Source organism: Cariama cristata, unplaced genomic scaffold (genome assembly GCF_000690535.1).
Source record: "Cariama cristata isolate BGI_N322 unplaced genomic scaffold, ASM69053v1 scaffold41415, whole genome shotgun sequence".
NCBI classification, from domain to species: domain Eukaryota; kingdom Metazoa; phylum Chordata; class Aves; order Cariamiformes; family Cariamidae; genus Cariama; species Cariama cristata.
The window spans coordinates 369-13,879 of record NW_009617725.1 but is presented as its reverse complement, the minus strand read 5'-3'; the positions used below and the strand labels follow the sequence as shown (position 1 = coordinate 13,879).

Here is a 13,511-nt window from a genome sequence, read left to right as displayed (position 1 = left end):
CCCCAGGTCCTTTTCCACCAGGCAGCTTTCCAGCCACTCATCCCCAAGCCTGTAGCGTTGCATGGGATTGTTGTGACCCAAGTGCAGGACCCGGCACTCGGCCCTGTTGAACCTCTCATGCTACGCACTATGCAACAGCGTTTTCTCCTTGGGTGAGGGTAAACCACCCAACTCTCCAACATCCTATTCAAAGCATTTTACTACCTGCAAAAGGGCAGGAGCTGGCTTACAAACCGTTTCACCTTGGGAGGAAGCCAAGCAATCCTGCTCAGCAGTAGCTGCCAAAAGACATTACCAGTGTGGAAATATGCTGTTGAAAAAAAGTGTTTTAAAATCCAGATAGTTTATATTACACAAGATGCTGTTGAAAAAAAGTGTTTTAAAATCCAGATAGTTTATATTACACAAGATACCAATTTACAGGTGAATTTAAGTTTACGATTGCTGAAGGAAAACCTGCAGTTATTACACTACAACCACAAAACAAACATTTATTTTTAAGTAAACTAATGAAAACTGAGGAGGAGAAAACAGAACTACTTTGGAAGATTTAAATCAAGTCTTCTTGCCTGGTGATTTCAATCACCAAGATTTAAAAAATCAGTCCAGATAACAGTACTCTAAGAAAGGCAATGGCTAGATTTTTTTTGCTCTCTCTCTCCCCAAAGATTGTCTTCCCACCCTAAAACTACTCTAAATCTCTCTACAGTTCTGATTACAGAGCCTAGAGACAACAGGCCAATAGGGTGTGGTTAAGAAAAGGCTTCTAGCCTTTGCCCTCCTGGTATTTGGAGCACTCCCTGGGGACACGCAGTGGCATGCATTCAGCCAGCTCGCTGGTCATTCTGCCTTTCCCTTTCCTATCACTTCAAACAGCAGCCACCCATCCTCAGAAACCTGGAGGATCTACATGCGCACCAGGATGAAGTTTGCATGTCCTACCGTAACACGTATGGTGGAAATTTGGAAATATTGGCTTAAAAACTGTTCCTGCCTTCAGGCAAACGCTGGAGCAGCAAGGATGTCGTGGCATTGCTCTTGCCGCACAGCGCCTTAAGCTGACCACGGCTGTCTGAACTACTGCCACACAGAGCACCCCATAACCTCGCCCGCTGCCTCAATGTAAGCATGGCTTAAGATTCACTTGCTTGCATCTCCTGAAAATTCAATAAGGTACCTTGAAAAATCACCAGACAATTGTAATGTCCCTATTTGAATGTAGAAATTGGTGGCAGAGCGCAAAGCCTTACTGCATATTTAAACAGTAGAAAAAAAATAAAAAGGCATTTCCAAACAAGAGACATCAAATATGGCACACAACAAATTTTCAGAATTATTATTAATCTATTTGCATACAATAAGAATGATTTACTGGGAAGGGAAGAAAAAAAGCATTCTCCATTTCCTACTAAAACAATACCAAATGAATCAGAAAAGTTATTACACTCTTCTGTGTTTTCATTAAACTAAGACCATCAACACCTGTTCAAACAGTACTTCAGATTTTTAAAAAAATTGATCTGAAGAAAAGATTATGTGAATTTAAAAAACCAAACTTACTACATACCTACTACTAAACCAATTTTTTTTTTTTTTTTTTTAATTCTGGAAACCACACACACTACAGAATTCAGAATATGGCAGTGAGATAAGGAATATACAAAACCCTAAATGGATTTATAAACTGTGAAAAGCAAGCCAACTTTCCTGGTTCGCAACAAACAAATAAGGTTATATATTGAATATACAAATAGTTTGGTATTTCAGAACGTTGTTCTGACGCTTGAGATCCAATTTATGACACTACCTTTATGTGGCTTTGAAAAAAGTAATAAAATATACGGCAGCCTTACTTTTCACGTAGAAGCGCAAGAAAGAGGTTTCCATCTCCTTATCTAATAACGCTGCATACAGCCAAAGTATTTTGCAAAGGAAAAACACTTCATAATTGAGCACATAAATAATTCTTACCAAGGAAGTAAATGAGAAATTGAAACAGTGAGGCAACTATTCAAATATCACAGAAGTGCTATTTTTTCTCCCTTTCAGCTGCCAGCCATTTTATTTTCTGGTTATATACAAAGCCCTATTGTCGGAAAGAAAAGGAGAATGAAGGACTGGAAGATTACTTCATAGTGAAATACGAGCACAGATATGATGCACAGGATAGAAATTGTGTTAATCACACAGAGTAAAGGCCTCTCTGTTTGTAAAGAAAGGGCTTTGCTTTTAGTAGACTATACTTCGTCACCTCTCCTTTAGATGGGCAGGACAAACTCTGAGATGTTTCCTACACCATTACCTTCACCCCATCAGCAGCAAACAGGATTTATTTTATCCTTCCAGACAAAAACCCCAGGCATGCCCCAAGGAGACCTGAATTCATCCACACACCTTCCCCTCCTTCCTCCTCTGCCACTCCTTCTCCCAGCTCTTCTCCGAAATGGAAAACAGGACAAGGAGCATGCTTTCCCCAGCAAAACATGCTGGGGGAAAACAGGATGGGAAAACAAACAAACCACCAGCTGTCCCTGTCCTTTGCAATGAAAACAGGTAGCACTAAATTGTGGAAAGCTTGGAAAGAGCACCCATGCTCTCTCTACACATGATGCAGACTGGAGGGTACTGCCAGGCATGTTTCTGTGAATAGAAAATTAAGTGACTTACTAGGGAACAGGAGCTGTATGGAAGCAGTGTGTGATTAAACCCAAAACCCATCTTCACTTGGGTTGCAAAATATTTATGTCTGCGGGAAACCTAATGGGCAGTCTGACAGCAGAATTACTCCTCTGCTGACTTTTTTTGTAGAGGGGTTGTTTATTTTTCTATTTTCTTCTTCCTCCCTTCATGACCTCTGTTTAGGTCTGTTTGGCTACAATGTTTTTACACTGTGTTTTTTTGTTTTTTTGGGTTGGGTGGGGTTTTTTTTTTGGTGTAGTATTAAGGGTAAAGAAATGAGGCTGTTGTAAGCAAAACAACTTTCAGTTATACCACTGCATATTTTTGCTATTTTGGGGAATTCAAAATAAGACAAATATAATCTCCTACTCACGATAAAGCCGTACTTGAGAGGAAACCAAGGCGATCCCTCATGAAAGAGGGAGTTATGTCCTGAGTTTATAATCTGAAAGGCTGGTATTTAGCTGTCACTTCAGGAGAAATTATTCTGAAAAGTCTCCTAAATCCGAGCCGCTACTGTGTTGGTCTCAAGTACCTACTCTCTCACTATTAAGAAAACCAGCTGTATGTCAAAGCAAATCCACTGAAGAAACATACCAAGTCATACAGATAAAATAAGAATTGTCATAATTTTTAAGCCAAAGTTTAGAAACACAGCCTTCCCCAAACTGAATAAACACTAGAGGTTACTGCTATAATGGCTCTTCCAGAAATAATTCCTATCTTTACCATAAACAAAGCAATGGGAGCTATGTGCAAGTACCTGTTCTTGTACAGCTTCCCAAATAACTGGAATCTCCCGCACAAACTTCCATATTTCCCAATCTTTCAGGACATATTTGGTTAACAAAAATTTAGGTTTCTGATACCTATGCGTTATAGCTGATCAGTCAAGCTGCTATTTGCAGCTTAGCAAACCTGAATCTATATTATTTGTAGTCCAAACTTCAAAAAATAATAATCAGGGCATCTTAAACTCCTATTCGGGGTATTAAGTGATCTCTAGCTGGTTACAAAGAGGCATTTTCAATCTGTTTTATAGCACTTGTGTAACATTCGAGGTACAGCAATGTCTTTGAAATAGTTAGTTGGCTGTATTCAGATACAAACATCTTGAAACAAAGACTTTAACGCTGCTTAATGTAAGTTTCATAAAATTTCCACTTGAAGAAAAACCTGAATGTTTCACTTTCCAAACAGGAAAAGAACATCGCTATGTTGGTGCTTTCTGTGGAACGGATTTTTTTGATCTGATGTAGTCTCTTCTTCTATGACTCTTCAAGTTTTCTTCTTCCAGGTTCACCTAATCTGTTCAGCTTTCTTAGGTCACATCACATCTATTCAATAACAAGCTCCAAGAATTTTTTTGTCCTGTTGTTTTAGCTTTTTAAAGGCAAATACGCTATTTGACCATTTCTAAAGCTTTCCGCATGGCAAAACATGCATAAGCTACGCGAGAAAGTTCAACATACCAATGCTTTAATCAAAAAAAAAAAAAAAATAAATATCATCACTCTGTCTGGCCTTTATATCCATTTGTGAAACACTCCTTCCTCACAGAGCACCACAAGCCTCCAGAAAACTGTTTGCATGGAATTTAATCCCCCTAAAGACTGCTAGGCCTGAGAACTGACTATAAAGCTTTTTAACTGGCCAGGCTGAAATACGAGTATCCTGCAAGCCTTGAAGTAAACAACTGATGCTGCAGAAAGCATTCCAGTTGAGACATGCATGTGTTAGGTAAGTCACAGGAATTTATTCAGACTAACAGCCTTTATTTTGCTTCAATCCAGGCACTTGGCTTGTTAACTGGACTGCTTTACGTTGGTGTCGTCTATAGTTAAGCTCTATTAGTTGAGCCAGGTAGGAAACAGTGTCACTTCTTACCAGAAGAATAGCACTGCAAAACCTCCAGCATGGGTGAAGTTACGTCTCGCGATTCATTGCAGCTTGCTCAACACGCTTAAAAAGATAGGCACGGCTAGGTTTGCCTCTCTGCTTGGCAGATGATGAAGATGTGAGTTTTCCAAAGCTTGTGCATCAGCTCTCCCCACAAAGGCTACTCAGTTCATTTCCAAACAAGTGACTTTTTGCCAAATGTTGTGAAGATGCTTCACTTGGGATGTTTTCACGGAGAGTCAAAATGTATGAATGCTCTGTAACTGGTACACAAGGCAAATGCCTGAGACATGGGACATCAACTTTGAGCCCCAGCTCTTCACTCGATTCCCAAGCATTTACCACGGAGAGGAGGAAAACAACAAAAACAAGAGCAAAGCAAAGCAAACCTCAATACTCTCAATAGTAGAAGACAAGAAACTTTGATGGAGAAGGCTCCCCAGCCACCCAGATAAAAAGCTGTTGTTTTACTTGAAAAACCAGGCATCTTGACAAAACTGGAAAGGCTTTTGCTTGTTATTTAGTCCAGAATGAAAGAAGTATTGAAGCCCCAGACAGTGGCCTCAAACAGACGCTGCTGTCCTCCAGCCAGCACTATTAGCTCTCTATTGTGCTGATACAAAAAGTGTATCCAGACATATGTGCGTAGGTGCTGCTCCTTGTTCCAACACAACCCTGAGGATAACAGAGGATAAAACCATAAAAGGACTTTCTGCAAGATGTTACTCCCTGTTGGGTGAATCAACTGCAACCAATGCTTTAAAGAGCATAAACAGATTTCACAGATGACCGAGGGAAAAACAAGTCACCACAAAAACAGACTAGGGTCCATAGTGTGCTCCTCAGATGGGAGCTAAGGAGGTGTAGGGGACTTCCTCATTACAATGTGGAGTGCTAATGCACTCTAAACATAGTGTTAAAAGTTACTGTAGCTCCATAAGTATTCTTGGCATTCTAATGATTTGACCAGGAAAGTGACAGTGAAATCATGTACAAGATAAACTGTAACTTTTAGCAACAGGCAGAAAAGGGCATCCAGGAAAACAAAACAAAAAAACCAGATGGTACAGAGTGATCAAACTGCACCAGTATCGGCGTTTTACAACAAACTAATCAATAAGGCCTTCTAGTCACTGTATGAAGGAATAGGATCAGCTGGTCAAAATTACTCCGGATAAAGTAATGCTGCCTTTATGCAAAAAGGATCCAGGTCAGCCCATTACATTTTCAAAAGTCAAGACCAAAAAGCAACTGAAAAGATACAGACTAAGACTGATAAAAACTAGACTACGTTAAAAGAGTAGAGACTGAACGGCTTACAAGCCCACTGCAGAAGTCACATCCTGGCACCACAGTTCATCAAAACCCATGATAAATGGGAAGGAACACAAGCAACTGAAGTTCCTCACATCCTGCTTTTGTTCATAAACTCTAATACAACAAACATACACCCACTGCTAAACACTGCTCATCTACTTTACCCCCTCTGCCCCAGTGAACATGAAGTCTCGACCCTGTAACATGCTGGCACATGTGTGGGGCCAGGAATCCAGACACCCTCCCAGGCAGTGGGGCATGAGATCCCACTTCTCTTGCTGACACAGGGGGGCTTCAAGTTCCAAGCCATTAGCTAAGGAAGAAAGGGCACAGCGCTTTCAGTTTAAACATGTTACGCTTTTGTGTCTTATGTTTTCCTTACAAGGCACAGGGAGGCGGTTTTGTTCAAATTTTCCAAAATAACATGTGGGCTTTGTTCTTGTGCATCCCAGCGGTGTCTCCACAGCAAGAAACCGTGTCTTGCATGACCTGCGACATGGCACAAGGATGCGTGAAATGGCTTCAGGGTTGCAAGCCTGATAGCTAGTGGGTGGCGTAGGGCATAGGAACCTGCTGTGGAGTTAACCGTGCTGCCTGCTGGGGATGGTCCTGTCACAGGCTATCGCCGGAACCATACACAGGCATTGCCTGGGGAACCGCTAATATCCAAGGGCCAGAATCACACCAGGAGGTATGTTAACATCCTCAGCCTAGTCTAAACATGAACAACCTAGTCTTGTCAAGCGACACTTCACTGACTGACCCTAATCCTGCTTCAGGCACCAGTGCAGTCACAGCATCACAGTGTGGTTCTCCTCATCTGGCACGCAACAAAAGGGCTTTGAAACTCTGCAAGGCAGCACCTGCACTTTTTAGTGCTCTTTGACCTGCTCTAGTGGGTGACCTCAGACCTTTGTCAGGTCACCTCTGCCTCAAGGTCTCTCCTTCAAGGTCTGTTTAGTACAAGCTCATCTGTGTTTGGAATGGTTGTTCTAGAATAAAGATACATCTTTCTTTTGAGCATTTCAACTTTTTCTCCTGATCCTTTAAAAAAATAAATTAAGAACCAACTCCTTGCCCTTTAATTTCCAGGTTGGCCTGAAAACTCAACAGAAATTTTCTCTTCTGAATTGTTTATAGGAGCAATGGAAAGCTCACATACGTTTTACAACCAAGAAGTTATATTTGGGGCGTAAGAAGCATTCATTTCTCTTTCCTCCCTGTAAAGACTTTTGTCTCTCTGGCAGTAGCAGATTTAGTAGATCAACCCCTCTTAACAGTAGATGCTGTAGGTCTAAGTTCACAATAGATAGGTCTGATACTCCTGGAAATACTTCTTTACCTTGTATCACATTATCATCCTGAAGCAAGTATCTAAATATTCAGGAACTGAGTTAATGTGTGCTGGCGTTTCTAAACGTATTAGTAGAATTTAAAGCCAGACACAGCATTTTGATCTGGTTAAGGAGGAGTGAAACTATCAATGACCATCAAATTTCGGAAGCCTAAGGCTTCCCCTCATTTTTTCCTTTCATTCTGTTATTAGTAATTAAGACTAGAAAATTGAGTTGATCCATGATCGGGTCACTACAGATACAAGGACATTACACTGACTGCAATTTCTCCTCAATTCATCGTTAGGAAATAGACTCATATGCCAAGCTTAAGCGCACTTCTCCATCATATTACACTGTCTTAAAAATACAAAGAGGGTGCTGTGACCAGAAGAAAGCCCTTCCCTTGAGGGCACGTCACTGCATGAACGGATTTCTCTCCAACACATCTCTTCTGCCAAAAATTCTCTGAGCACACTTACACTCAACGCTTTTGTGGCCCTCCACAAAAATGTGAAAGACCAGCAAATTACTTCTGCTGAGATTTCTGCCTGAAAGTAAACCACGAGCAGCATGTCCTGCTCTGCTTGGACCCTTCACAATTTGTAGTCTTGTATTGTCCCCCAGCAATAGCAGTGGGAAAACAGCTCTTAAAATTACATGCAAGTGAGGCAACCTCTAATAACTGTCAATACATTATTATAAAGTTTACTTCTCCAATATGACAGTTTCATATCACCTAGCGGTATCTTAACAAAGTCTCATTCTTCTCTGCAGATGACCAGACCTTATTATGGGCTCTACGAAAACCGTTGGTTTCCACACATCAGTGACTCACCGCTTCAGCCTCTCCTGCATATCCTCTTCCTGAGGGACAGCGTGATCAGAAACAGAACTATGATGACAGCTAAAACCCCCATAACGATCAGCCAAGGCAACAAGGATCGCTCTTCTGTGAAAACAAAAGAACAAAAAAATACACCAAACTAAGTTTATATAGGAAAAAGAGCAAAAAGAACCAAGATGTCCGGTTAATGTCAATGGTTCCTCATCAAGATTGTGAAAGTTATTGCTAAGCTATATGAAAGCAGCAATCACTCGAAAGAGAGTGAACATGTGTATCTTCAAAGATGAACTTGTTTGCCCACAGTAAATGCTTTGTGAAGAAAAGATGTGCTCATGTTCATCCACATCAAAGAAAACTGTCATCCCCATACCTGATCCAGTAGTTGGCATGTGTACATAAGCAGAACTTCATACTATACAAGTCTTGACACTTGCTGAAGAGTTTTTAGGTTCATCCAGAATTTGAGGTTTTTCTTTGTAAAATAAAAGTTATTCCTTTTACTGTTAAACACTGGACACTGTCGCAAAGGCTAAATTAACTTTCAGAAAAGAAGACAGGGTATGTTTTGATGCCTGCAAGTAGCTCTACCCAACATCTGAGTGTAAATGTCCCTCCCTAGCCACTTCATTTGACTGCCATTAATCAAAATGATAATATAAAGGCTCATTTCAACATTCACTGATGTTAGCTGTAAAACTTACTGAATTAAAATTCATTTGAATCAAGCCAAAACTACCATGTCTTTTAACAATGCTAGGTTGAACCATTAATTTGAATGTCTCTTTCTCTAAAATACAAGATTGTTAAAGTAACAAGCTATTTGCTTGTTTTTCATTTTCCTAGCAAGGAATAACAACAGTCTTAGTTTCCTGCTTTCTGAGATACACATTTCCTTTTTAAAAGGCCACAACAAAAGAATATGGCATTTGAGACAGGACAAAAATGTTTATTATGCTTTTTCAATTAGTGTCACTCAGAATGAAGAACTAATTTGCTTTTGAACTTTTAGAGAGAAGATATTAAAAGTCAGATCTTACTCTTTACTACTATTCCTATAACAATCACTTCCTGAGCACATCATTTGGGAATCCCAAACTGCTTTTCCTGTCTTCCTAATTTCCAAGTGGTCTTCCTTTTAAGGCTCTCGATTTGGAGACACATGAATTTTAAATCACCTAAGTCAACATTCCTGTGTGAACTGAAAATGGTACTCCAGTTTTTAATGTTTCTATTTCTCATCTACAGAACTAGGGTGAAAGTCTTTCCAGCGGAACAGAGTGTTGGAAGAAGGAATAAATTAGCACTACAAGTTATTCAGATGTTACATTGAGGTAGTTAAGATTTCCCCATAAAACCAATGTAAGTACCTTCAACTGATCACCTTCCTGTCCGCCTGAAAATACTATTCCTCCCTAACCATTACTGCAATGCACGTGTGTCTTAGCAAAAACATCAGAGAAACTAAAACATTAACACACAGGTTAACTGTACCAAAACATGTAGTAAGTTTAATTGAAACGTTTGGTTAATTGTTGTTCAGAGATAGTTTGTTATTAATTTCAAAACTTCCACTTCAGTGTTCATTAAGTGACCCACGGAGTTTCTACTTCATCTAGATAGATATCAGGTGACAAATATTTATATCTATCTATGCACCGTCAAAGAAACTATGAAGGCCTGCATGAAAACTGAAGTTCAACTTGCTGCAAAACACATGGTGCCTCTAAACCTCATAGCTTCCTAGTTGACTAGTTGGGGTTTTTTTCCCCTTCTTGAAGAGGACACCAATATGTTATTGTCTCAAAGACGGCAACGAACACAAAGTAGGATTTCCCTTCTTCTTACTTGGCACATATACATTTCACTCCCTCGTCTTCCCAGGAGATTCCTACCCAAACATGCTATCGCAAAACACAGAGACCAAGAGAACACTACCAAGTAGCTTTTATCATTCACCTACCTTCATTCATTTTCACAGGCAATTCCATTTTTTCATTCGTGTTGCTTACTCTGCAGGTCAAGTCCTGCGCACCAATGCTCTGAGTGTTGTAGATCTCCAGTTTACTGGTGACGGACACCATCCCACTGGTGTGCCTGACCGTCTCCTGTGTAGGAGTAGAATTGAACAAGTTGTTCCAGGTGACGGTGGGCTCTGGGAGGCCAACAGCATTACAGATGGCTATCAAATGGCCTTCGGAAATGTTGTAATGGACAGATGCATTGAGACCTTCCAACACACAAATGAGACAAGCCATCATCACAGTGAGCACCTGGTCATAAGCAGTAATAGCAGTTTAACCATTATCAATCAGAGCAAAGCTTACTGGATTTGCACTGAGCCTCACAGCACAGGAATGCAAGAAGAGTTCATTGGGTCAGGTCCCCCCCATGATTCAATACTCCTTCCTTTATACTGAAGTTATAAACCCCAAAGGTTTCACTCAACCTGAAATCCCAGCTTTTAAAATAATCTGTTAAAGTAAAACCATTTCTAGGTCTGTGCTGTTCTCCTACCTGCTAATTCCCTGTCAATGAAAGAGTTTGGCACAGCACTGGGGCTGGACTTGGCACCAAGAGGAAACTGCAACAGGCAATGTTGGTTTGCCCAGGTTCCAGCTGGAACTGCTCGGGGGCTTACACACAAAGATCCCACTCCTTGCTTTTTAGCTGCCACTCACAGAATAACAAACAAGGACAGGCCGGAGCCAAAACCACCACAACAGGCTTGCATATGACCCCACAGAGTCTTGCTCACAGCAGTAACACACTGTTTCTACACCACGTTCCACCGAGGGATGCTCTCACCACTGCAGTTCCTGAATCCACTCAAGGAAATGCTGTGGGTGAGAAAACACCTCTTTTTCCACTAGAGACATATCCCTGCAGAGAGCCTTACCAAAAACACTCAGGCAGGTACGTCCTGAGAAGGAGCCAGAAGGGTAAGTATTGAAGATACACGTGTAACACCCCGAATCATCCATTCTAGTGTCCCAAAAAGCGATGCTTGTCTCGTTGAGTACCAGACTTGTGAAATTCATTCGGCCTTGATAGGGCTCGTGAACCTTTAATCCTTTTACATTACTGTACGTAGCTATATTATTGTCTGATTTTTCAGAGTCCTTTTGCCACGTCACTTGCAGAACTTCCTTGGGGTCTGTCAGGACACAGCCGAGAGTCACACTGTCGCCCACTTTCACGTTTCTGTGTTTATCCTGCGGAACCACTGCAATAACATGAAACAGTTAGTGAAATGGGCGGGTATCACACATATTCAGAAGCCTAATGCTGATTCTAAAGCCTGGATTACAAACAAAACACAACAATTCCATCAATTACATATTGTTTCTATGGTTTTCCCCCACCAAAAAGTCCTCCTCCTGCATCCTCCTAGAAATCAATGAAGTTATGTTGATTTACATTAGGTGATGCTCTGGCTTTCTTCTAAACTGTTTAAAAGAAAAAGACATACCCTGTTTCTCTACCCATCCCCGCAGACTTGCCACTTCAGTTTTATTAAATCAGCTCAGGGCTGCCCATTCTCAGCAACGACTTAATCTTTATTTCCCAAAAGCTAGAGGAAGATTGAATGCACAAGGGAAGTGCACACCAAACCATTCTCAGAGAACTGAGAAACGGGCTAAAGAGAATTTCTAGACTAGGTAGTTTCAGAGTTTGCAGTGCATTTAAGAGGCAGGGAAAGAAAAAGAAAGATTTGCTCCTGAGAGGAGGATCCGCTATGGTAAGCTGTGAACTCAGGTGAACAACGGTGTCCAGTGCCACTGTAGATATGGGATGCTACATGTCCCTCCCATCTCCAGATGCTGCTCCAGGAGTTCTTGTGTCACATCTGCCAGCTCCATGTCTATGCCTCAGCTATCTAATGTATATCACACAGGACTAGCAAGTTGTATTTCACCTGTTTTTGTCTCTTATTCTGACTGTTGAAGCCTCAGGAATCTGAAACCAGTTCCCCAACTCTTTTCAGTGAGATTTCAGAAAATTCAACTTACCATTTGCCTTTCCAAGCCCAGCACAAGCCAGACACAAAACCAGAGCTCGGAAAGTCATTTTGGAAGGGAAAATCTGCTTCCCCTGAAGAAAGATAAGGAGAGATGGGTGACAGTGACAGATCATCTTTTGCTGATATCATGTCTCTGGGGTGTAAACATTAATGGTAGCTTTGACATGTAAGAAAAATACAGTTCTGGGGGCAGGTCTCATTACACAACACAAAAAGCACTCTGGTCAAGTTGGGAAAAAAATTGCATGATGGAAGTTAATTAAGAAGGCATTAATTCACCAGAAGCATAACATACTGGTTGTTCAGGACTAGCTACAGCACTGGGAGAGAGGTAGGGTTAGCTTGTGATATCAAGGGATAAATTGAAAGCAACTTCTCTGAGGACTTCAGGACTCCTCCCCATGTGTCCAAAATCAAATGAATTAGGGAACTTTTGGGCCATACTGCACCTACTCCATACAAATATATTTCCAAGGTGAGAGAGGGGCAAAAAAAGGGTCGTGTTGCTGCTTTCCCTAGTAAACAGCTTTTGACCTGCTTCCTCTTCCCTCAATCAGTCAATACTTCCACAATACAACTGAATTGTACACCTGCCTGGAACCGAAGCTGACGTCGTATTTAAGCGGAAACATTATTTTGCATTAAATACCTCTGTAACACACATCACCAGAGGTTCTTGCCAACGTCTGCAAAACCAGCTGATGCGTCTTGGAAGTGTCTTCTGACAAGAAGGTAACCAAAGCCCAACTTTATAAAGATTTTCACAACATGCAAAAAATACAAGAGAGAATCAATTGTAAAGCATTTTCTATGTTATTACACAGCTTTAAAAAGGGGGGCTGAAAAATAAATAAATTAATTAGATGGAGGGAAAAAAATTAACAAATTCCCAGCAAACTTGTGCACACAATGCATATGCACACAACCAGCAGCCTGCCTTTACATTTTAAACACGCTGTACTGAAACAACTTCTCACACAATTCTGCAGCTACCAAACACGAAGACAGACCAAGTTCTTGTGTGTAAAATCAAGAAACAAGAATCCATCAGCAACAAGCCCAATGAATAATGAATTTGCCAGATAATACAGCATAGCCAGATACTTGAGCACAGCTCTAAGAAACTCAGACAGATATTCCAAAAGATGTACAAAAATCAAGGGCCAGCATAGCAAGCGAGAGAGAAATTTCGAGTTATAGAGGCATTTATAAACCAGTGAAAGATGGGCTACACCTGCGGGAAAGCAGAGTTTTCAGGAACAGCCTTCTCTCTCACGACTTTAATACCTGTTAAAGTCCTTAACACGCCGTTGCTCACTCCCACCTGGTGTAGCTGTAAGATTTCACACAATGAGGAACTTGGCTATTGTGTAGCTATACCGGTGACACCAAAAAAAAGAAAAAAAAAAAAAAA

The 13,511-nt window shown here is 40.9% G+C and overlaps 1 protein-coding gene across 1 annotated transcript; it reads right to left on the bottom strand.

Annotated features, from left to right (window-relative positions):
- Nucleotides 1–8,071: 8,071 nt before the first annotated feature.
- Nucleotides 8,072–12,159, bottom strand: LOC104161996 (OX-2 membrane glycoprotein-like). The gene is made up of 4 exons (XM_009700617.1): nt 12,087–12,159; nt 10,973–11,299; nt 10,037–10,303; nt 8,072–8,181 (listed from the first exon to the last, which is right to left on the bottom strand). The coding sequence occupies exons 1-4, from the start codon at nt 12,142–12,144 to the stop codon at nt 8,072–8,074; spliced, it is 762 nt and encodes a 253-aa protein (XP_009698919.1). The 5' UTR covers nt 12,145–12,159.
- Nucleotides 12,160–13,511: the final 1,352 nt, after the last annotated feature.